Source organism: Strix uralensis, chromosome 1, assembly GCF_047716275.1.
Source record: "Strix uralensis isolate ZFMK-TIS-50842 chromosome 1, bStrUra1, whole genome shotgun sequence".
In the NCBI taxonomy this organism is placed as follows: domain Eukaryota; kingdom Metazoa; phylum Chordata; class Aves; order Strigiformes; family Strigidae; genus Strix; species Strix uralensis.
The window spans coordinates 136,340,603-136,366,866 of NC_133972.1; the positions used below are offsets into that span (position 1 = coordinate 136,340,603).

At 37.6% G+C, this 26,264-nt stretch overlaps 1 protein-coding gene across 5 annotated transcripts in view; it reads right to left on the bottom strand.

Moving 5' to 3' along the window:
* Nucleotides 1-397: 397 nt before the first annotated feature.
* The window catches only part of PDE7A (phosphodiesterase 7A), an 80,170-nt gene continuing 54,303 nt past the window's right edge, over nucleotides 398-26,264 (bottom strand). For 4 of the 5 annotated variants that reach the window (XM_074882191.1, XM_074882189.1, XM_074882194.1 and 1 more), the window contains 10 exons: nucleotides 16,455-16,606; nucleotides 14,708-14,771; nucleotides 12,357-12,452; nucleotides 9,163-9,263; nucleotides 7,149-7,280; nucleotides 6,722-6,813; nucleotides 5,937-6,081; nucleotides 4,976-5,072; nucleotides 3,864-3,944; nucleotides 398-2,512 (listed from right to left, as the gene is read on the bottom strand). In XM_074882191.1, the coding sequence (XP_074738292.1) occupies nucleotides 2,301-2,512; nucleotides 3,864-3,944; nucleotides 4,976-5,072; nucleotides 5,937-6,081; nucleotides 6,722-6,813; nucleotides 7,149-7,280; nucleotides 9,163-9,263; nucleotides 12,357-12,452; nucleotides 14,708-14,771; nucleotides 16,455-16,606 (1,172 nt within the window). In that variant the 3' untranslated portion in view covers nucleotides 398-2,300. Of the gene's footprint in view, nucleotides 2,513-3,863; nucleotides 3,945-4,971; nucleotides 5,073-5,936; nucleotides 6,082-6,721; nucleotides 6,814-7,148; nucleotides 7,281-9,162; nucleotides 9,264-12,356; nucleotides 12,453-14,707; nucleotides 14,772-16,454; nucleotides 16,607-26,264 lie in introns of all 5 variants that reach the window. The other variant, XR_012630633.1, reaches the window with a different exon arrangement.

Below are 26,264 nucleotides of genomic sequence, written 5' to 3' on the forward strand. Positions count from 1 at the left end.
AATGTGAGTCACGGAAGACATCATCAGATACTGATTTTAGTGGTTGGTTTGAAAACAGCTGCAGGCTTGGCGTATGTTTTATTCAAAAACGTCAGAAAGGAATCAGTGCTTTTCCACACTTAACCCTACAAATCTGCACAGGCTGTAAGGAAGCTTAGCTGCAGTCTCTCTGTAGTGAGTTACTCACACCCAGATGTTACCTGTTTGTTCTGACAGTTCCCAACACCACTGGCAACTATCACCCTTTCAAAGACAACCTGTTTGAATAAGGCTTTTCTGTTACTGCAAGTTATAACCAAAGCTCATTATCCCATTTGATCCTTCTCTGTTGAAGTCAGACAACAGCAAGAACTTGCACTGACAGCAAAGGAAGGAAGTTCACGCAGGTTCAAAAACATGGTTTCATTACAAATTTATTTTTTTAAACATGGCCACCTTGAGATTAATGATACTACTTCAGGGAACATGAAAGAATAATAAACAACTTAATTTTAGAAGGGAAACAATCTGATAAGTCAGGATTTGCTGTTCAAACAGTAAAAGGCCAAGCTCCAAGAGGCAATAAATTTTGGCATGAGGACTAGTATTTTCAAATCCAAAAGTTGGCTTATTTTACAGTGGGAGCTGACTGCAACCTTAGCTACCTTTCCATAATGCTGGACTCGGTCGTAACTTAAATGTACAGGAGCGTAATGTGAAAAGATTTTTTTTATTAATTAAAAGTTAACAGCAACAGGCACATATTAAAATGAATATGGCAAAGCCTTTACAAATGGCTTTACGCTGAAGCTCTCTCCCAAAAATGGCTGTTGCAACAAACTGTAAACAGAATTAATAAACAGTCTTTTACAATAATAACAGGGAAATACAAATGAACTAAAAGAAAGCACCAGTTTCTCAAACTAGATTACAGTTGTGCTTACTGTACTTAAAACAATGTAAAACAAATTACAAAAATGGAATGTTTTAAGTTTAAAATTAGTCCTTTAATTTTGTCCTAAAAAACATTTTCTCCTTTTCCCATCAAAAACCCATTAGTGGGTAAGGTTTCAGTAGAGGGAGGAATACGTAAACAATGCACTTTTTTTAATTATTATTTTTCAAATCAAAAACAAATTTGGTCACTTAGCTTTGTGCATAGTTTAAGGCATCTGTAGCAATTTGTTACAGTTTCCTCCCCATTGTGGCTGTTCATGAAATTGTCACATTCTGAAAGAATAAATTAAAAAAAAAAAATGTTGCCGTTCAAACCCTTCCCGGTACCCTCCCGCCCTCCCCCGTCCCAAACATACTCACACACCCACACATACACACACGCTGCAGCGAAAGGGGCATTTGTACCCTTGTTCTGAAGGACACGCTTCCCATCCCACTTTATTTCAGATTGGCAAATACCCTGAGCTGATTATGGTGTTTAGACATTCCACCTTGTTCTTGCATGTGCAGTTCAAGTGTACAATAGTGAAAACAACATGCGATGTTTCCACTGCAGAATCGCAATGCAGTTCAGACGCTTCCCCCCCACCCCCACCCCCCCTTCCCTTCCCGAATTCAGAAGTGTTTTCCGCCGTTAAAAAATTGCATTCCCATATAGCACTGGAGTAAAGCTTGGCTGTGCTCTATGATGAATGCTCAGTTCCCAGTGCACAAACAAAATTATGGCAAATGGGAGGCTTTTCTGGCATCCAAAGAAACAAGAGCTGCAGTCTCGGATTTGATCTTTTTCTTTAAAAAAAGCAAAAAAACCAAGTTAGTGGTTCCTTCACAGCCATGCGCAAAGGTAAGTCTAGAACCGATAGTTTCAGAGTACATTTGTAAACATCAAGTCTTGCCAGAGGCAGCAGAGGATGGGCACTTCACATTTCCGTATTAAAACAGGGACTGAGTGGAAGGTATGCTTTGAAACATATTGATGCAAGTCTTGCTAAATTCCAAGAAAGTGGAACAATCCATCTCAAGTCTTAGATTTGAAGACCGTATTCCAAATTTCACAAAAAAACCAAAGCCATGTGGCACAATGAAGCGTTCGTACTCTTCCTTCAAGGCTCAGTCACTGCTGTGCTTTGCATATTCAAGGTTCCGAACAAAAACCAACTGAGGCGTATGCATATTGCTCTATGTTCAGATCTTGCAGTTTAAAAAAATTCTGGTTCAAATGGTCTGTGTCAAAGGAAAACTTGGAAATAAATAATGCTGGCATCATTTTACCGTGTCACCAAAACCTTGGGCTGGCAAGTATCTCCTTTAATCCAACCGTGCAGATACCAAGAGAAGAGGCAGTTTTGTCATGAAGATTGAGGTCAGGACAATCGAGGTTCCTGAGGTAATATGTCTGAGTCCATTTCCTCAAAAGTGGGGTCAACATCGTCACCACTGCCGGACTGTTCCCTCTGCACTCCCTTCCAGCTAGCCTTGTTCAGTCCCAGGTGGCCAAGCATCGTCTGCGACAGCCTGGTGTTTGAGAACCGGGCCCATTCCCCAAACAGTGGTTCCACTAAGTAGGTCATAAAACCTTCGAAAACAAGCAAGCAAACATATTCAAGTCAAAAAAACAGGGAAAAACACACACCCTCAAATATTTTAAATAAAATTTAGTAGCAAAAAACAAACAGTGCGTCCGACTACTCTTCTCCAATGTGCATCTAAAAATTCCTTTCAATATTTAGGGCATCTTTACAAAATAATCTCTCAAAATGTAAAAGATTTTATTCATCAGTCAAAAGAAAAACGTTATATTGCATTAAAAATTAACCTCCTTTCTTTCACAACGATGACCAAATAAAGGAAAATATGGGAGGAAATGGGGGGGGGGGGGGGGAGGCTGCAATCTAAACATCAGCAACTAACTCACGCTAATTAATTTAGGAAACCTGAATTTCTGAAAAAAGATTTTCTAACAAATTACCCCATAGACAGTCTGAACTGTATTAAATGGGGGTAAAACAAAGAAGATACTCTTGTCACAATATTAAGCTGACTAAAAATACTTAAAAATAGAAATTACAGGAATTTTTAAACAAAAAGGCCACAAAACATCACACATACATTTATATACGTTCGCATGTATGTGCACGTGCACTTATTTATAGTGTCTGTTTCTATGAACCAAAAATTCAGTGGTAAGACGACCAAAATGGAATCTGTCAATTACAGAAATGTACAATTTCTAACATTCTAAATTAAAAGAGTACAGCTGATTCAACAGATCAGCTTTTGCCTCTAATTTAAAGCACTAATTCATACTGTGCGTGTGGTTAAATTTATTCTTTTCTTTACTATGTTTTTAACAGTCCCATTCGATCTACACAAGCAACTTTATGAAAAGTAACTATGAAAAGTCATTTTACTATTTTAAATCCAACTCAAGTTAGCAAAAAGAATTAATAGCTGTTTACCACTCTCCATCAAATCTCTGCCCACCACCCTTCTTAAGGCTGCACTTGAAAGGAACGCTAACATTCCAAAAAGCCAAACCCAGCAAGCTGGAACCCTACTGTGGCAACCTTGCTGTGAAAGGCAACCCAAGACTGCAGGGGCAAGGGGAATCAACACTCCTCTTCCCAAACTGGACATTTCAGATGAAGGAAGTTCTGGGCAGCAGCAGTCAGGTGCTTCCCACATAGTACTTGCTCTGTGAGGTAACAGGGGGCTTCAGTCTCCAAGACCGTCAGTGAAGCACTTTTTTGTAAACCCTCAATTCAAGGGTGAAATGTTATATAGCAGATTGAAAAAAATTGCTCTTTGTAACAAAGTGCTGCCACACACACACAGCAGGTGCGACCTCTAGAAAATGTATCTAAAAGGTACTTTTTTCAAATTGCATCCTGAAAGAAATCTACTAAAATAAACTGAACTGCAGTTACCAATCTGGATGTTGGCAATAGTTTCCGTCTGTCGGTCACAAAGTGGGCTCACACCCAAGTGATATTTTTTTTCAATATCTCCTACAGAAACAAAAGTATAACACAACTATTAAGTCATCAAGTCCAGACCCAAATGGAGTCATCAAACACTCAGAGGTGAGTTGTGCAAGTTGCATAACAAGGGTGGTGATTTTACAGCTGGCTGAATGCATTTACTTCCCTCCCCCATCTCCCAAAAAAACCCAAGTAGGTCTGTCAGTGGAACTAACAGTGCTTTGTATTTTTCATCAAAGAATAATCAAAGAAAAAGAATCAAATCACAGGTTTCCTGAAGGATTAACATACTTCCTTGCAAAACCTCCTAGACTGCCATAGAAATGGCAAATTAAGATCCCCACTTTGTAATATGGAAGAGAATCGCTTAGCCTTCAGAAATTTCTCACTAAAGGCAATTTGTTGTTCTGCTTCCCCAGCACCTTTATCTAAGAGTAAGTGTCACATGATTAGCACCAAATAGAGCAGTCTGTTCCCAATTTATCATATCCATGCACAAATTAGCAGGTCTCAAGTCAGCTAAACTAGCCTTAAGAAAGGAGAATCACACTTTATTATTTTAAAAATGTAATAATAATGGAGAAAATTCACTCCATTTGTCAATTAAAAGCTTTATTAACTGCTTACATAAGTAAGCAGCCTTAACTGCATGGTAAATAAAAATGTCCTCCCTAGCTCTCACCTGCTTACTAACAGGCCTCAAAGCCAAAGTTTAAATATTGAAGATACATGATGAATGTATTTCATAATTTACTGAAACCACTATGTAAATGTGAAGTGAGCATAATTATTCATCTGAAGCGCCTTTCAGGCTGAAGGATCTATTGCACCAGCCATTCTCGATTCAGATTCTAAGCAGAATTCTTCACTGGGTTTTAGTAACAATGACCTTTTGCAAGAAGTACAACCCATGAAAATAAAAAAATCCTGTACTGTACTGTAAATCTCTATTAATCCTAAATATGAATCCCTTTATTTGCAAGCAGCTATGACTCATGGTTGCTCTCTCCACAGTATAAATACATTATGTACCAACAGATACTTCTACTCTTACTTGCCTTGATGGAAGAACTCCTCTGTTACTTTTTCACTCCACTGCTTACTCAGCTCCCACGTCCGACATGGATTACAAATATCAGCGCACTTCAAAGCCATCTAGTAAGTTAACATACAGCATTAGATTACCTCTCCCTCCAACAGAAGCATCTGTAATTATTTATTTCCTGACAGCAGATTATTTAAAGTTTTGTGAATAACAAACCTACCTACCATTTATGCTTCTCTAAAGTTATGTTCTATAATCATATTTAAAAAACGCTCAGGGAACTATCAGATCTCATGATCATCTCTGAGTAATATGGAAATTCAGTCAAGGCAAAGTATATTTCAGGGGCACTATATTTAGTACATTCACTAGTACAGGAGACAACAATAAATTCAGAAAAAGAAACATCAAAGCAAGCAAACTATTTTCCATTGCTGCCTCTGAAGTTCACATTTTTAAAAGTGGTTTGCACAGGACTGAACTTGCCTATTTGTCCACTTTCTTTTATAGTCCACAATATGAACCCAATAATAAAAATGTCTATAAACCTAAAGAGACTCTCAAGGCTTTTGTTTTTAAAGCTTGCTAAACCTCTCTCTAGCACAGCTGCAAACTGATTCACAACAACAGTGCTTTCCTTTCCTGAAAAAGGTTCTGACAAAGCATTTCACAGTTCCAAGACTGCACTGGAGTCATCAGAAGCACTAAACCTTGTCTTGGAAACACAACTCTCCTTGGTTGAGCAGCCCTATGTTATCAGACTTACCAACACCCCACATCACCTGGGAGAAGTGCTGGGAGCAGGGGGAGATTGAAGTGGAGGGAACAACCTTTTTGTAATGAAACAAAATGACTAAAAGATATTTCTACTTCATTTTGAAAGGAGGAGATACTTGGGAGTACTGTTTAGCATTTTAAGTAAATTATTTTTGACACTAAAGTGATGTTTTCAAAAATACTACCACAAAGATCACCTGTAAAATGAAGTGACGATGGTTCGCATTCTCTAAACATAGGTCTCCTCTATCCAAATGGGATCGAAACATGGACAGATACTCATTTTGCTGACTGATGTCTGTGGCAAGAATGAGATCACCTATCTGGCTTTCCATCAGCTGCCTGAAATTAGAGATACCAAACATTCAAAAAACAATTAAGAACAACAGCCATCACTAAATTGACACGTCTTTTTATCATCATATTCATTATTATACAAATCCAAGTCACAAGCATTTTCACTGAACTGTTTCTTTTTTTTTGTTTTCCTTCTCTGAAAAATTCCTACAACATCCATAGAAGTACTAGGATGTTTCACTGGCAGCTTTCGGGAAGACTGAAACAGTTTTAGCTCCCCTCCACCCTCTCTTCCCCCACCCCCCCCCTCCCCCCCTTCAAAATGCACAAACTAATTGTTTAAAGCTTTTTTCTTGCTAAAGTAGGTGAAGAGGGTCTATTTTAAACTACAGTTGTGCTGGCAGAATGAGAAAAGGCTGCCAAGTTTAATCTGAACAGGTGCTTGACTATATGAATACACTTCTTCAGTGGGCTCACAGTACATGTTATTTTCCAAATATCACATTGCACCATGAACTGCTCTACTCCAAAGCATGGTATCCAGGAATTCTTAAAATAGATCATAATCTATGTTTTGTATTCAGAACTACCATGCAATAACGTAGCTTGTTTTGCAAGGCTGTCTTTCTTCAGTGGCAGCTTGCTTACATCTTAAATTAATCTATACTATTTTGTATAAATGTACCTGTTTTCTAATGACATATGTGCAAATAAACCAGACTCTCTCAGCAACCCCACTGCTGATCTCCAGTGATGGTTCTCCAATACTGAGGTATTCTGCAAATGAAAAGGGTATTACAGGTTTCAGTGACTTTTTCTTAAACTGAAGAGCTATAGACTAAGAGAGGTACCACAGAGAGTTTTGTTGGGTTTTAGAGGTGGCGTTTTTCTTATATTTACTTTTTTTTTTTTTTTTTTTTAAAAGGAGATTAAAATTCACAAATCCTTAATACTTTGTTAACTTGCACATTTTTTTCATCCCAGTGGCATGGAAACAATGTCTGGATTCAGCCCTACCACTAGCTAAACACATCACAATTTAGATTCCTTTTCTGTACTCCTCAGGCATTCACCAAACCTGGTATTAACAAAAGAACCGATCTTGTCCTTACCTTATATAAAGTTGCTAAGTAATGGTTTGTTTTAATTAGGAAAGGTTGGTTAACACCTGGGTGATCCAAATCATGTGTGGCAGCTGCTATTAAACTAAGCAGAACATCCCATGGAGTTAAAGATTTGGAAAGCTGTAAGATAACAAATGTAATTGTTAGCAATGCAAGTGTGCCTTCAGAAAAAGGGTATGGGTGTCACATTTTTGCTTCTTTTTTAGTAATTAACAGGCCATAGGAACACAGAAAAAACTTCAATAATGTAAAACTAATATTCCACTGACTTTTCAGAGTCTTTCTCCCCCAAAAGCTATAAAACTTCAACAATGGTTTAAAGCATTATTCTTTCTAAAGGGGAAGGTTCAGTCTTAAAAAATACTGGCATACAAAATGCTACTTTCTGGCTGGTAATGAAGTACTATTTCTAACTAGATCCTGTAAAAGCAGCAAATTCTTAAAATTAGCTCTCCATCTCATTTACCAAGTCTGTCTGTATGTGTCAATTCTGCTTTAAATACAGAGTATATTTCAAAAAAAAAAAAAAAAACCATTAAAACTTTTCATCTTAAAAGGAAGAAACTAATGCTCTGGAAGACTTTAGAAATCCATTCTCTACATTCTAACTCTCACGCAAAATTATTTCAAAAAGTCTACCAGGAAAAGAACCAAAGGAGGAGAATCTGCCCAAAATAAATATTTTCAAGAAGTACGCGCATGTCAACTCAGCATGAAGCTGCACGGACTTATTTTCACTGCTCATAGCTGTTACTAATTCTGGTTGGGAGGTTTGTGAGTTAAACTCAGTAATAAAGTCTAGCTTGCACTAAAACAGAGAGGACAGTTCTGTCTGCACAAAAGTGAAATGCAGCAAACACCCTGTGAGGACAGAAGTTTATACTCCCTGTTGCATTAGCCATCTATCATGCCTCACATGTTTATAATGTACTTTGGTGCAATAGAACCAGTAGCTGTATATGTTACTAAAAATACAATGCCTATACTTGTATCTGAAGCATTACAAAACTTCCATCACGAGTATTAAATAAAAAAATGCTCAGAGCTTCCAAACTGCATGCCATAAAAAAAGCTCATCATGCATCAGCTCTGATTTGGCTCACTGCACCAACAATTGATCTGAGAGCAGCACTGAGAAACAGAGTGGGAGGAGTGGGCAAAGAGCCTCTGGAAAACATCCATGGAGCCAGAACTTATTTGTTTTTACTTCAGAAGCAGAATAAAGAGCTATGCTGTTCAAGGGAATACCAGACTGGTGATAATCTGCATCAAGGTAGGTAACTTGTCTCACCTGGCTAGAAAGCACTACAGTTTTCAATTTAATACATTAATACAGGACTTAGTCCTGAAAATGTCTAAGACATCACTCACAGCAGACTGACAGCAGTCCACGTAGTAAGAAACACTCAATTAGCTCAGCTCTTTAAGGTCTGTCACACTGGGCTTTTTTTAGAAAGAAAGGCCAAAGAGAACTCCTGATGTCTTGCTTTAAGGTGCCTCTAGCAGCAACATGAACATTTCATGAACATTTCATGATGAGCAAAGCAAGGGTAATGGTAGTTTCTGGAGGAAAAAAACCCCACCCCAACCCCAAATGACAAATACACAGGTTTATTATTGCCAGCTCTGAGTCAGGCTGCAATTCTATGTAAATGTCTTGGGGCACTGTGCTATGTTAAACATCTGCAATCTTAATCAATTCCCTATTCTGGTTCAACACAAAGCCACACAGAAGACAATGCCAGCTCAGAAGAGGGAAAAAAAGAAAAGCATACTGCTAAGTGTGAACCCACAGTCTCAGCAACATGGAGAGTAATTCCCTGCCTTTTTGTGTTCAAAGTCTTTTTGGTGGCTTTTTAGGTTTGTTTGCTTTTAATAAAAAGTGTGTGTGTACATACACACATATATGTATACATGTGCACACAATCCATTTATATGCACACACACAAATACATGTATTTCTGTATGTACATATGATGTGAAATTGAGAACACTCCCTTACCTTGGGCTCTTTTAAGTAACAGTGCATGGCCTGAGTCACATCAGCAGCATGAACTGCATTATGATAAGGGTTTTGACTGTGATAATCTTCTTGAACCATAACTGCAGGAAAACAACAAATATCCAAATTTAAATAAAATAGCAATTTTTTCAAGTACCATTTTATATGTCCTTGTTAGGCACAGAAATATGCAATATCACAAGTTACATACACATAAAAGTGTCAAACTCAATAAATCGTCAGCTGAACCACAACACAGATAAAAAAGATTTTTATGTGAAGAAACAGTATTTTCTAAAGGAAATCAACTACATGTAAAGTCATCTCAGAGCAAAAATTAAACAACTTGAAATCAACATATAATCTGAGATCCTCTGACTTTGAGAGCTTCCCAGAAAAGGCTCCCTTTGATAATCTAGCCTGCCTGAATGTTGCGGCAACCTGGAACACAAAATGAAGATGATACGATTTACTAAAGCATCAGGATGACTTCATATCATGCTTTGGAAACAGACAGGATCAGAGGAATTAGGCACTGTTTTCCTGTCATATGAAATTTTTTTCTTTCCCCTTCAAGAGAGTGGTCATGGAAAGCCAAAGCCACCTCTACACAGTTTAGGCATCTTCTCATACTTGTACTCAGACAAATTTAAGCCTATATGCAATTTAGAAAAGAATCTCATTTAGACGATGGCCTGACTAATCACTCCTAGATTTAATATTCCCTATTTAATTTCTTCCTTACTTTCCTCCATCTTCCTGGCTATCTTTAAACATTATAGGTAAACTACTTTAAAAGAACATTAGCTTGAGTACATAGAGTGAAAGAACTATAATGTTAAAAACCATGGAGGGGGAGAAGATCTGAAGCACAGCAATCAAACGATATTCTGAAGTTTTGCCTGATATGACACATTAGCTCTTTCAAGCTCAAATATTTTCCTGGCTAATTAGTCTGTCAGTCCCATTTGAACAAACATGCCCACAACCTTTTCTACTCAGGTTACAAACCAGTACCCTCCATGTAATTGTGACTGTAATGTTAAGAGTATTACTGCTACGGTATTTGTGAAAAGCTGTGGTTCATGAAAAGTCGAATATGGTAACCATCATGTAATCTCAATAGTACTCAATGCACAGCTGACACCTCATACAGAAAATAACAAAAATAAGCATCTTCAGGCTCTATTAACCTGCAGGAGAACTCCCTTTCACCTATTCCTCACATACAGTGCATGAATGAGGATGTCCTTGGCTTACTCCTCAATTTTTTGTGGCTTGTAGACTGGTCCAGCTACCTGAAGTCTACAATTTTCTTATTTAATAAAGCAGACCTAGGACAATATTTTGATCATAGTTTGCTAGAACTAGAATGGCACAACAACCCTATGTTTCCAGGAATGTAGTACTCTATTTTCTCTCCCCCTGTTCAGGTCTGGAATAAGAACTTGAAAACACACAGTAGGAAGAGACAGATCTTCAAGTAACCTTTGGAAATCACAGAAAGACTGTGTATGTGTATAAACAAACATATATATATACACACACACATATGATGTGACATATATATATATATACACACACAAAAAAATAAAATGCTGAGATCCTGCTGAGGACTAAAATCAGATTTCTCTCCTTAAGATTCCAGTGAGTTCTCAAATGAAGTGAAATTTGTGTGGCACTGTGGACCACTTGAGCTGTCCTTAGTCTCCTGGAATTTGATCTTCAGATTTTTTTGGACTAGGGTATAAGAGGTAGAAAAAGAAAAGAATTAATTGGGTTCATGCTAAAAAGCTGTATTTGGAAGAAACGTTCCTTGATTGGACAGATGGGCTAGGCCAGAGCTAAAAAGTGTTTTTCTTACTGCTATTAAGTAGAAGGTATTAATGAAAGGGGAAAGGTGGTGAATTTCAAAGCTAGAATAAAATTTTGTCTTCTTCCAAGTCTAATTTCACTTTTGACTTAACTTACGACTGAGTACTCATATGTAGTTAAGACTATTGTTATCTTTTGACAACCAGTTAACTAATCCAGTCATTCCTACCTGGCCTTTCATTTCAAGTACTGTCATTTGCTAAATCTCAACGAACCAGGAAATAAGCAAGATGAGAAAGACGAAACACACTCAGTTACAAATTGAGTAGCCTAAGACCAGATTTTTACATTTGTTTTCTTTCCATTCCAATATATCAGTCCTCAAGGTCAGTTGATCTACCTTTTTGAAAATGGAAGGAATTGAATCCACGTTAGAACAACATGAAATGCAAGACAGAACTGGATTTTTTTAAAGCTGAAAGAGAACTAAATGATGAAGACAAAAACCTTCCCTTATTTGAAAGGGGAGAAAAGCTTTCCAAGTGTGATTTCTCCCCTGTTAGATGACAAGCTTTGTAACCACAAAATTGATTTCTGTGAAACTGTGAAAGCCTGCTAAAAGGGACCAGAAACTTGTTTCTCCTCAGTTAAAAAAAAAGCATCCCACTCCACAAAATTAAATAAAAGGTACTGTCACAGAAGAACTGAGGGAAGTCTCACACCAGCATTGGTGTCTATGGGGATGCAGAGAGACAGCTCTTTCAGCTGTCAAGTGTAAGTACCACTTTGTTCGAATATTCTACATCGTATTTACAGTTCTTTCCATTGAAGCATTCCAGCGCCACGGGCCCAAACATTCAAGTAAAATTGTCTTGCGGTCTGTCTATGGAGAAATTATGCCCATGGTACAGTGCTTATTTGTAGGAGAGTTTGAGCCAGCAAGAGAGAACATCAAATTGGCACCATTAAATATGGCCAAGCTGGCATGTTCAATACAGTTAGGAAACTATATAATGAACTTCAGAAATTAAGATTAAAACAAAACTGAAAATCAAAACAAAGAAAGAAGCTGTCCATTCTTCAATAAAAATGTCACACAATGTCACACATATTCGTGATTATTTAGATTTAATAAATACAATACAGCATCTGCTACAAACTACTAACCTTGTTAATACTTGTTTGGATTTAACATGGAGATTTCTATACTCATAGAAACTTTGACAAATTGTCCCAATCAATACAATTTAAATCACTGCACAATCTGGACTGTATCAGTACTCTTCAAACCTTATTGCTAAACTATAACCAGCACTTCAGTTAAGATATAAAAATGCGGATAAACAGCAATATTCATCATAATAAAAAGCTGTATTTACCCAAAAATCTACGAAGTTTCATCGTATCTAACTGGAAGTGTTCAATTAGTCCATGAAGATTAAACAGATGAAAGGTTAAGCTGACTAGACTGTTTCCTAAAAATAAGATGAAAATACTAATTCATTGGAAGCCATGAAATCAGTGACTCTTTCATAAGAAATGTATTACTTCAAACAAATTGGTCACAAAAATTATACAAGCAAATTTCTCTACACCAATTTATGATAAATATTTAAATCTTACTGCATGACATCCTCTAGTAATCACCAGTGGTTTTGCATAATTATAATGAATTCACCAATTGTCCACTGTCAACTGACAGAATGAGAATGTTACTGAACATCAAAAAGCAATAGGTTTCGACGTGCAAACCTGTTACAACAACAGTATTCAACTTTATAAATACCAAGATGAAACATATCACAGACATACAGCTTAAAACCAAACACAAAAATAATCAGGTAAAGAAAAAAGCTAACCAACACTACCTATTAGCATACATTGTACATATGCTATCTCTCATTTTCATCATGTATTTTGCTAAACTACTCTTTATTGCACCCGGAACTCAGGAAGCTTTAAATTTCTCTAGGAAATGTATTCCATTACAAGCTTACAATATACTTCACCTACTCATAGCTATAATATTACAATCACTTGGAGTGGTAAAACAAGTAAAACTGTAAGAGATAAGAAAAACAGCCTGCAAATGTTTACTTGCAATAGCTTGCCTGTTATTTACTCTGCAAACATGTAGTGGCAGATAACTCAGTTTTGGTATATTGACTCTAACAATCTTCATTTAGCAGGTATTAAAGAACCTAGCACAGACAGAAACTGAGGTACAAAAGGACAAAAACTTCTGCTAAATCTAGCTTATTGCTAGGCTTAATGTATTCACACGTGAATGCCACTTCCTCACAAGATACACAATTCTTTGAACAATATTTACTAACTTGTGTCTTACAGGCTCATCCAGGGTAGCTCATCAAGCAGTTTTATATACACAGCATTCTCCCCTTACAAACTTTCGAGAACAAGACTGCATGTTCAAAACGTCCCCCTAAAATGATTAAGTTAGGATGCAAAATGGATGGTATAAGAAGGCTTCCACAGTAGAAGCTGTACTGGTAGTATCTAAACTGTATTTGAAAAAGCATATTTAAAATGTAGAAAAGGCCTCTTATACGAAGGATGACTTCAGATTACTCTCATCTGATAAAACCAATCCAAAACAAACTATGCTTACAAACAAGTTAACTTGCACAAATAGCTTTTTCTTGTTGTTATCTAAAGTTTATCATTATCTATATAAACATTCCATTTTTAAAAATCCTTGCTGTTTTCATCTTTTCTATCCATCTCTGTATTAAATCAAAACTGTGAGGATATTTCTTTTACACCAGATTAAGCCAAGCATCCCTTCAACAAAACGGGAGAGAAAATTATCTTTTGGCACCTCATTTCCTTTTCTGAACTTCACTTCTCTTTCTGCCAACTTTAAACACTCTGACTGCATCTCTGCCACCAAGTCCATTTGACTGATGTAAAACCCACAAGAGCTGCCCTCCATTCTCTTACCACACTGGCACAGATGTCACCATGATACCGGACTCACTCATCATCTTTCATTCTATTCAAAATTCAGCTTCCATTGTTGCAATTATAATACAAAACTTCACCCTACTCACTGCAGCAGCCCTCCCTTCTTTCCAGCACATTTACAAATCTCTTTTCTGTCTATCCATAACTTAAACAATACTTTGATATTTTTTTAAGCCAACTACTTCTGTAGTTCCTAACACTATTTGTAATGTGTGCACAAAACTAATCGTAGTATTCTCTTCCTTTTTGTCTTTTGTGCAAACTTCTGTCTGCTTAATTCCTATTTCTCTAGGTATTCTATGTCATAATGCATTCATATCAACATGCCTTCTTATTGTAAAGTAAAAGAACTGCTCTATCTAACATTAAATTTATCAGAAAAATACTTGTTCAATATAAATGACCTTCTGGACACAACCATATAAATTACCAGCACTCTGTAATTAAAAAAAAAAGATTAAGTTAGCAAAATTATTTGTTAATTTATATCAAATTACTACTTTAAATTACTAAGAGAGAACAGCAACCTACAAAGTACAAGGGCCTCTTCTACAAATCAAGGACAGTAACAGTATTTTAACAGTGACCAGGCAAACTAGGATTTAGATCAAACACTATTAAATCAAAAACTACTACTTGATGAAATCTGTGCTTTTCCAGTGAAAAAGCAATCACATACCACAAGAGCAATAGTTAAGTTATGCTAAGAGATAAAACACAAATGAAATAGCAAAAATAAACTCACCATTTGTCAGTCTATCAAAAAGAAAAATATCAAAATTCCAATTTCCAACCTTCTCCAGCATACACTGAAAGAAAACACATAAGCTGTCATTTTTTTTCTCAGTATATGCCTATCTTCCCATAGCCCAGACAAGTCTTTAAGATTTCAGAGACAGATACAAGTCTTAGGATTTCTACATACAAAAAACAGTATTAAAAGAAGAATTAAATTTGTCTGATAACAGAAAAACTTTAAAATACATGTCACAAATTTAAAAACTGAAAAAAATGAGAAGTGCCTTGACAGAACTGGTTGGAGATTTTCTCTTCATCCTTTAGTCAATTTCTTAAAAGAAATAATACACAATTTAAAACAATTCAGTTAAAACCAGAAACAGTATGACAGAACAGCTCTGTATTCAGACTTCTTCCACTTTAATTTTTGCAGTTAGCTAGTAAATTAATCTTTGTAGTCCTTTACCTTGTTTTCTCTCTTCCCCTTGTTGTTTACAGAAAAGAAATAATATCTAGATGCTTTAGTAGACATACAAGCCAAGCTTTTAATTTCTTTTTTAAGAAACTGGCCTTTGACTTTGCACCTTACTGAACTAGCACTTCTTCACAGCTGCTCCACATGAACTGTTCTTCCAGCAACAGGGATGAACAAGAACACCAAACAGCACTTGAGGCCTCACCAGAGTTCAGCAGTCACAATCTTTGCCTCCCATACCTCCATGCGAAATACCTGTCCAGAACATTTTACAACAGCTATTCTCATTAGATTAGCGGAGCTGGTTTGTGATCCAATTATACGTTCTAGCTTTTCTCTACCAGCCACTAAAACTCCACTACCAGAAGAAACAAGACCATTAACAAGATCTTTTTACTCTTAAACTACATGTACATTCTTAAAATTCATCCTCCACATTATTGGATTCTTCCTAAACTGCAGCCTGATCGTGTTCAGGATGGATACATTCGTTGTATTACAAGTATGTTCCTTTCCTGAGTCAAGATTACAAAAAGCACTACATGCAGTCAGTAAGACGACACAGCCTTTGGGATCTTGAATACCCTGAATAATGTTTGCCTGCTCACTCCCCTTCAGCACTATCCATCCTCTGTCCCCAGCACATTGCCTTTCATCCAACTAGCTGTTCTCTTCATACTGCTGCCCATCTTCCCAAGACCTGCTTTCCCTGCTTTACTGCAGCACAGGCATATTATAGCCATCACACTTTTCTAGAAGAATTGCCTGCCAAAGTCAGTTTGGCATAATAATCTTCTGATAAATCAATTTACTGCACATTACTGAGTTTTCAGGAATAGACAGTCATTCCTCCAGATGTTCATTAGTGAGGTTAGACTAAAAGTGAAAAGGGGAGGGGGATAGTTGTCCAAACTGCTCCATTACATTTCTTAAATACGGATTCATTTTCCTTTCCTCACTTTTTCTTCAAGGATTAAAGTGCATCCTCCATTCACCGGCATTATTTAAAAAAACCCAAAACACTAGCCACATAAGCTCTAAAAATCATCCCAGTAAACCTGTGGGTGGTAAGGAGCTTGTTAGAAACCATGTCATTTTGTCTGGACTTACATTAAGATACATATATATAAACACACACGCGCGCAAAAAAAATACATACACGCATAAAAAAATACATGCTTAAAATTTGTACTTGGTTGCACTTTTAACATCAGATATAGTTATATACTAGCAAACATTTTAAAAAACATACTAAAAAAATAAAAATCAAGCAACCAACCTTTGCTTGTCCATTATAATCATCATCTAAAATGTTTGAAGAATTTGGAACAGTGATACCACGGAAAAAACGGGAAGATCTCAGGTATCGCTGGAAACTAAGCAACCTTCTCACATTTCTCGCAGACACAGACACCTCGATTTCAGAATTTGCTACAAAAAACAAGAAAATAAATACTCTCTCTAAAAAACCTTTATCAAAAAGATGACTGTTCAGGGAAGTTTGGTACAACAAAGGCGATGCAATTTTTTTGTGTACTGAATGTTTCAGCCACAAATACAGGTATTTTTATTAATAGTAAGTGCAGAGCTATGGCTTAGAACAGAAAGTTTTCTGTGTATGTATCCTGTGAAGAAAAACAAATATTTACATCCCAGCTGAAACATCTTTTTAAGGAACTCTGTTATTGAAAAAACAGAAATATTATGGAATTTGTGTAAAAACACACAAATTACTGCAAACAACTTCTTTTTTGGAAAACTGCTCTCATGTATACACATTCAATCCATGTCCCTAGCAAATCACAGAAGATATGTACACCAGCAAGAGAATATCAGTAATTGTGTGTTGATACAGGAGTTACAAGTAGGTTTTGAGCACATACAAATAACTTCTATATGGATTTTAAAGCTCAGAACTTCTCTTTACTGGCAAAGTTTTAAACACACTCAACCGATTTTGGTGCTTTTGCAGATAATTATGCTCAGAACCTCTCCTCTGCCAAACAAGTACCACATTTACTTTCATGGCATATGTAATTCCCTTTCCCAGTACAGTGAAAACACTACAGAAAATTGTTTTACCCTGTTTCCAAAGATTAATACAAATATTTTGCTTTACTCTTCCTAGGTTAACTGGTTTATTCAAATGACTGATGCTAGTTTACGATCAGTTCCACTTGATATGCTTGAAGTGTTTTAGAAACCTGAAGATCAAACTACACATAGCTACAGTTTCTTTGCAACAGGCCAGATATTTTAATTCTGAAATACATAAGGCCAAACTTAGCCTTTACTTTCTTTTCAGCAATACCCCTAACAGCAGTTGTATATAACCAGTCAATAATCTTGACAGTCCCTCATTGTGTCTGAAATTACTTCTGTTAAAAAAAAAAAAAGTATTAAGAAAGAAAGTCAATGCAAACATGCTCTTTTCCAAAAATGCAGATGCTCAAAATCAACACGAACTCAACTTTGCAGCATAAACCTCTTGCCCTTCCAAGAATAAGGTGTATTACAAATTGGTGAAGTAGGCCGTTACAATTTTTGTTCTTAAAGTCAGTCTGAAATATTTTACAGGGGAAGGTGTGGCCTTGTTAAAAACCTCAGTTAAAAACCTCAGTGATTTCTAGTGAAAGCAGTTTAATTCAACATAAGATAAATCCTTATCCATATAAATTCTTCTCCCTGCAGAAGTTCCAATGTACTTTCTGGTCTACATTAACTCATTAATATATTAATTTCCAATCCACACTAATAAAACACCTCTGAACAGAACTGACAATTGCACGAACATATAATATCTAACCAAATGCAGCAGCTCTGCACATCAACAGTCTGTACTAACAGACATCAAATTGACAAAAACTGGAATATTCTTTCAGGCATGCCTGAAACACTTCATCAAGATACTGAAGTTCCTATCAGTTTCAAAGGGCTAATACAGACAATTTCACATGAAATATCTTTCTTCAAGTCATCATACTTAAGGCCAAGGGCACTGCCTCAGAAGACACTGGTATCTATATATCCCAGTTATGTAAGGAGGTGTACTATGTACGATAAAGGTTGCTTATAAAGCAACATTCACGCATACAGCAGGCAAATAAACAGATTCTGTCATGCTGCATTACTCTACCAATATTTCTAATCGCGTTCATTAACATGAGATTACAGTCTGAGCGCTGCCAGTCTGCAGATCAGAGAAGCAGGGAGCAATACAGCCCTTTCTCTTAACAGAGTGTAGGCTTCAGGTAAGAAGTTTTTTCCCCCCTCAATCTTGATCCAGTCCCTTAAAATCTGAATTTCAGAACAGAAGTCATTAGGTTTGAAATAAAATAACATGAAATGGGTATCTTTAGGTCTTAAAATGATCTAAAATGTCCACAAAGTCACATACAAAATCCAGGAACTTCACTGAATCTCAATAAAATGAAATATTTAATTAGGAGAAATCAGCACTCTTCTGGAAGTACAGATAACTTTCTTGATAAGTACTCTTTTACAGATCTATAGCTAACAAAACCCTACTTTTGTTGTCATGCTACAAATAAGTGTCACAGATGCCACCCGTTAATCTTTGGCAGAACAGTATGATGTAGGCAATACAAGTAGAACAACAGCTTTTGTCAGCAAAGCACCCAACAGAACACAGAAATGCAGTAATTTGGCACTATAGACCTGTGTTTCACCTATATTTGTGTCTGTAAGTCACTTGGGGGGATGCCCATGGTTTTGTTTCAGTACTTTTTCTGATGATGATATGGGTACAAAGGCAAATGAATTACTCAGTTTTCTGTGAAACTGAGCAGTTATTCCTCTTTACTTTGCAATATGCTATTGAGACATTAATCTTAAAAATATTTTTAAATTCTCTAAATTATCAGTTTGTATGGTTCATAAGCCACTACTCTTATGCATTAATCCCATGTTTTCTCCCCCTCAGTTAAAAAAAAAAAAAAAGAGGAAAAAAGAAAAAAGAGCACTGCTCCAGCTGATGTAATTCAAACAAACAACAAAGCCTACTTCATTCCAGCTTCCCTGGCAGCAATGCTGCTATTACAAAATCACAGAACAGCTGAGGTCAGAAAAGGCCTCTGGAGGTCATCTGGCCAAACTCCTCTGCTCAAGCAGAGCCACCTAGACCACATTACCCAGGACAGTGTCCATACAGCCTTTGAGTATCTCCAAGGATGGAGACTCCACAACCTCCCTGGGCAACCTGTGCCAGTGCTCGGTCACCCTCACAGTGAAAAAGCATTTCCTGATGTTCAGAGGGAACCACCTGTGTTTCAGTGTGTGCCCACTGCCTCTGGTCCTGGCACTGGGCAGGCACCTCAGTAGTGCTGAGTAGAGGGGTAGGATCACCTCCCTCGACCTACTGGCAATGCCTCTCCTAATGCAACCCAGGATACCAATAGCCTTCTTTGCTGCAAGGGCGTGTTGCTGGCTCATATTGAACTTCATGTCCACCAGGACCCTCAGTTCCTTCTCTGCCAAGCTGCTCTCCAGCTGTTCAGCCCCCAGCCTGTGCTGGTGCCTGGGGGTGTTCCTCCCCAGCAGCAGGGCTGTGCACTTCCCTCTGAACTATTATTTACTCCACATGTATAGCCCAAGTTAGGTCATAACAGCTTGACCAAATGTCTTATTTAGATTTGCAACGATCAGAATAACTTCCAAAAGAGAAGGTATTTCGAGCCCTACCAGACCTCTGCAGTTCAAGAACACCTAATTCAGGGGACTACACCAACCCAAAAAGTAAATTGCTCTCTCTTTAACAGCCAAACATTTGCCATGGCACAATTCAGAACAGGTGAGTCAGATGTGGAGGTTTGACAGGTAATTAATTTAAAAGGGAGGCTGAAAAAGAAAATAGCTAGCTTTCAAGGAAGGAGAAGGGGAAAAAAAAGAAAAGGAGAAAAAAGATAGGTTCTTCAGCTGCAGAAACACTGATAGCTCCCGTGCTTGCAGTTTCCTTTTCCTCACAGATAAATTATTATGAAGGATACAAAAATCAACTGTTTTGTGGTTCTGGCAAACCAGCAAAGACAAGTTCAGAGGAAGGACTGGTAAACTGAATGATACAGTTGTGCAATAGAAACTTGGTATTTCCCTCCTGGCAGAAGCAGAAAACTCATTCCCTTTATATGCATGATTAATAAGAGAATGTCAGCCTACCCTCTTCTACCATGAGTCACGAAACGAGATGCTAATTTCAGAGACCCTACCAAAGCAAGGTTCAATAATGTATTTATAATGGAAAGAAAAAGGTGAAGAGTGAAGAGAGCCTTACATTTTCTCAAGAAAAAGCATGCTGCAAAAACATCCCTCCTCCCAGCCCAAACGTCCTTCATTTCATTTGGATCTTTCAGTGTGCTAAATGCCTCTCTCATATCCAATAGTGACCATTTGCTCTTAAGAGATAAGGACAAATTAGAATGATAAATAAATGAATGTAGGACATTTACAGTCTTGAGAGCCAAAACACAATGAAAGCAAACTTAGGATGTTGGGACTGTCAAGAAGGAAGCTACAGCATTCAGAAGTGCCTTTGATGCAAGGAACCAGAGGACTGAAACTATAGGCCTCTATTCCTAGTCAACAGTAGCTTTCCTATGAAATTCTTCTTCCCTTCTTAACTCTTCATGCCCTACTTAAAGGTAGAATATCACCCAAAGTATTTATTACTTACAATGTATTTATTAAAATGGTTATATACTTGTTTCTAAGCCTCTTAAGTGAGATGTTGGTATAATTAAAAAATGCCTCTCTAAAATAAAAGGAATCATTCCATTTACTAACATCAGTTATTTTGCTAATGTTATGCATATACAGCAAAAAAATAAAATTATGCAAGTTGTCTTCATGCAAAAGATTTCCTCTGTATTCCAAGACACTTATTTTAATCTCTTCCCAACTCCCCATCTTAAGTGTTGTCCTTCATGACAACCTAAAAAATTAATTTTATCACATTTCACAGGGATATTAAATATTTATTTTTCTCATGCTGAAATAAAAATACAAAATATGTAGAGAAAAGACAAGTGACAATCACTTACAAAATCATAATATACCGATATACTTATTCTCATCTATCATACAGTAAGAACAACTAAAGGAAGAATGACAACTTAATTCTGGTTCGGTTTAATTTTTTATTAATAAAACCCTTAAATCCTAGCAAAATGCTTCTACTGTCTTTTCACACAAAGATAAAGACTCACAGCCTCTGATGGGTCCTGGTTGAAACAAGGCAATCCAGCATAAGAACTATACCTCCATTTCTTCCCTGCTACAGCCCAAAAGGTAAGTAAGAAATTATCTGTGATAAAAATAATTGAATTTTGCTATTACCAATAGAAAATGCTTAACTGAGGATCTTGGGTATCACTTCCACCAACAGAAAAAGTAATTAAAAAATACTTGAGGATGGATCGATCTTATGCTTGAACACGAAACCTGAAATTTGGGGTGCGTAGATCCACCAGAGGAGGTTTTTTCCTAAGAAATTCAAGGAAAACTCTTCTTTTTATGGAAGTAATGTCTCACATTTTTCCCATATAAAACTCAGCTACACATTTATCATTTTTGCACAGCAGATACTATCACCAAACCTGACAATATCTGAAAGTTTCTACTACCTGTAAATATATACGTTTGAAAGAAATATTCAATTTCACATGCCAGTTATAACCAAATTTCTAACACCTTCCAGAATACAAATAATGTTCTATTTATGAATAATTTGAAAGTATTCCCTATCATTTCACACCACTAGGGGGACCCATAAGCATTCTAATGTCACATCTATTCCCATCAAACCATTAAATGCATTATACTAGATCCGTGAACATTTAAAAAAAAATATTTTCAGTCCTGTTGTTTAAATCCTCTAAGTTTTCCACTCATGATTCACATTTTAAAGTACTTTTAAGACATTTAGTACTGAAGTCATATATAAAGGTATGGTTTTGTCTGGAAGATATAATTTCAGCAAGGATTTTAAAGTTACATATAAAGACTACTGGTGTCTAAATTATTCTTATTATTCTTCCTGTCTTCCTAAGAACCACTCTGAAGCCCTGCTTAGCATCATCGTAAGGCACTATACCCCCCTTTCTGCTTAAAAGAAAAAATTAAGCCAGACTTTTTTTTAATGTATCATATACATGTATTTATATACACATTCATACATGTTTTTCCAAATAACAATGATCACCAGAAAATATGGTGTGGATTAAGGATTAGTTAATTAAATGTGGCTTTGCAAGTGTCTTCTAAATGAATGGAACCAAAAAAGTTGCTAAGATTCAAGAAACTCTAGTAATACCACAACTAATATAAACTCTAGTACTTTTCAACAGATCCTCCCTGATGGAGGGCAACTTCTAGGCATCACCACCACCAAAGATAACTCCTTTCCTAAAGGATCTTACAGAATGAAAAACCACCTTGGCAAAGTACAGAAACACAGAACAGTAATTTAGGTTACAAGGGACAGAACAGACTTCTGGAAGTCCTTTGGTCCAATTCTCTGCTCAAAGCAGAGCTAATTTGAGAGGAATTACTCAAAGTGCAGGGATTAGACTACTTCAGTATGAATTAAGTGCTAATTCTCCAATGGCACTGTAAAGCATTACACAGTAGCAGAAGCGTAAAGAAAACACTGTGAAAAGGTATCTAAAAGATTCTACTCATGTAACTCTCTTGAATTTTGGCTCCTCTTAATATTTCTGTAAACATCTCTGGAAGGATACAAAATTAAGTAAATTGAACAATGCCATCCCTGTGCTGGACTGCAGAACATTTTGCAATTATCTTCTGACTAGGAAACGGGCTATACAAGGCCTATTCTTTCACTACCAATTTACTGAATCATAACCACAGCAATCCTGCAGTTGCATACTTTTTTACCTGATTCCACCCACTGGGCAAGGCAAATCTGTAGCTCACAACAGCATAGTGTGAACTAATAAACCTCGCTGAAGCAAAATATTTAGAGGAGTATCATCAGAATACACATATATCCCTTACAAAAATGTGTTATGCTGTGTTAATCAAGATACTGATGCTGTTGAAGAACAAGTACAACACATAACGGTTCCCAAAAGAAGGCTAATATATTCCAGACCATCACCAAATCCTCTTCTTGATGTCTTCCAAGAAAACACTGTTCTTTGGTGTTCTAGAAATCTTCAGTTCTACATAAATGGAATGACAGAACCATCAAGTAATTCTTTTTGGCTATTTTTCACCCCCAGAAATGAAAGAAGAATTCAAAAGTAACACATCGTGGTTGACAGGAAAAAAAAAAATATCCCTTAAGAGCCTGTATGACTGTCAATACAGAAGTCAAACTGAGAGCAGACATGAAAACAAAAGAATTCTCACATACTTAATGCGATATTGTCCAGCATTAAAAAAAAAATCGACTTTCAAAAAAAGCTACTTGGGAGAGAGAACACATTGGAGAGGTTCAAAAGAAAAAAAACCAAATGTATCTGTGTCTTCTTCTAAGGTCAAACTTACCTCAGCAATAAAACACTGAGTGAGCTGTACCAGTACAATACTCCAGAGCACACATCCTGTTTTACATAAACTTGAAAAGAAGAAATTGTAGGTAAAATAACAATCTAGGATAGCAAAAGAAAAAACAAACAAAAAATCTGTCCTGTATTCTCAGCTGGAAGCTTCTACCCTGAAATCTTCCTTAACCAAGCTCACTCTTCGAGTTGATCTTCACTGTTTTCCTTTGGCCAAAAGCTGTATTTAGGACATTTTCTGTGACTTCCACTTTGGTGACTGCATTCTCCACACTAAACTGAAGTCAAAATTTCTCTCACATTGAGGAAAACAATTTATTTGAATAATCTGGATTGTGAATAATTAGATGACAGTTTCAGAATGCATCCTTCACAGGGAGAAATCTCTTGAGTACAAGCTTTTCACTCCTCAGTGCTGGTATTTTCACAGGGGAACAAATACTTCATTCAATCTATGACCATACAGAAATCTTGCATGACCTTATCCATTGTGAAACTCACCCTTCTTCACAGTAGACTGTTGAACAATACAATTACTCATAACCAGATTCAACTAGGTAATTCCTCTATTTTCTTGAAACAAAAATGGGCGTTCAACTTCATCTGGACTATGCTCATTTTATCTCAACCTCTACATGGTATTGTGAAAAGCATGATCAGGTGCTGTTACACAAAGATTTTGCAAATTGTTTAAGGTAATCAATTTGGATTTGAACTCCTCTCTTCTTTGACTTCTGGCCTCTCACCCAAGGGAAGTCTAAATTCACTATCCAAGGTAAACCTTTTTCAATGATTTGTGAGCGAAAAACTAGGAAATTCAAAACACTGAAAACAGTAAATGCTGACATCTTTGCCAGATCTCAAAGCAGCATATAAAATATAATCATAGAATCATTCAGGTTGGAAAAGACCCTTGGGGTCATCAAGTCCAACCATCAGCCCTACTCTACAAAGTTCTCCCCTACACCATATCCCCCAGCATCTCACCTAAACGACCCTTAAACACATCCAGGGATGGTGACTCCACCACCACCCTGGGCAGCCTATTCCACTGTCTAACCACTCTTTCTGTGAAAAATTTTTTCCTAATGTCCAGTCTAAATCTCCCCTGTGGCAGTTTAAAGCCATTCTCTCTTGTTCTATCGCTAATTACCTGTGAGAAGAGACCAGCACCAACCTCTCTACAATGTCCTTTCAGGTAGTTGTAGAGAGTGATGAGGTCTCCCCTCAGCCTTCTCCTCCTCAAACTAAACAGTCCTAGATCTTTCAATCTCTCCTCATAGGATTTGTTCTCCAGGCCCTTCACCAGCTTCGTTGCCCTCCTCTGCACTCGTCCCAGCACCTCGATATCCCTCTCGTATTGAGGTGCCCAAAACTGGACACAATACTCAAGGTGTGGCCTCACCAGTGCAGAGTACAGGGGGACTATCACCTCCCTACTTCTGCTGGTCACACTATTTCCAATACAAGCCAGGATGCCGTTGGCTTCCTTGGCCACCTGGGCACACTGCCGGCTCACGTTCAGTTGCTTGTCAATTAGAACCTGCAGACCCCTCTCTTCCATACAGCTCTCCAGCCACACCTCCCCAAGCCTGTAGCGATGCCCGGGGTTGTTGTGGCCGAAGTGCAGGACCTGGCACTTGGCCTTGTTGAAGCTCATCCCGTTAACGTTGGCCCACCGATCCAATCTATCCAAGTCTCTCTGTAGTGCCTCCCTATCTTCATGCAGATCGACACTCCCATTTAACTTGGTGTCATCTGCGAATTTACTGATAATGCACTCTATGTCCTTATCAAGATCATCAATAAAGATGTTGAACAGAAACGGTCCCAACACCGAGCCCTGAGGAACACCACTTGTGACTGGCCACCATCTGGATTTAGCTCCATTAACCACCACTCTCTGGGACCGTCCAGCCAGCCAGGGCTTGACCCAGCAGACCGTTCGCTCATCCAGGCCATGGGCAGCCAGTTTTTCTATGAGAATCCTATGGGGAACTGTGTCGAATGCTTTTCGAAAATCCAGGGAGATAATATCGACAGCTTTTCCCTCGTCCAATAGTCGGGTCATCTTGTCATAGAAGGAGATCAGGTTTGTCAGGCAGGTACTCCTTTCACAAACCCATGCTGACTAGGCCTGATCCCCTGGTGTCCATTATATGACTTTTAATGACACCCGAGATGACCTGCTCCATGACCTTCCCTGGCACCGAGGTCAGACTGACAGGTCTATAGTTTCCTGGATCGTCCTTTCTGCCTTTCTTGTAGATGGGTGTCACATTTGCCACCCTCCAGTACAATGGGACCTCCCCAGTCAGCCATGATTTCAGGTAGATCATAGAAAGCGGCTTGGCGAGCACATCTACCAATTCTTTCAGCACCCTTGGGTGTAACCCATCCGGTCCCACAGACTTGTGTGAATCTAAGCGGTGTAGCAGGTCTTTGACCACCTCCTCTTCAACTGTGCTGACCTCAATCTGCTTCCCCTCCCCATCTCCCAGCTCATGAGCCTGGGTGTCCAGGGAACAGCCAGTAGGTGTTGAGCACCT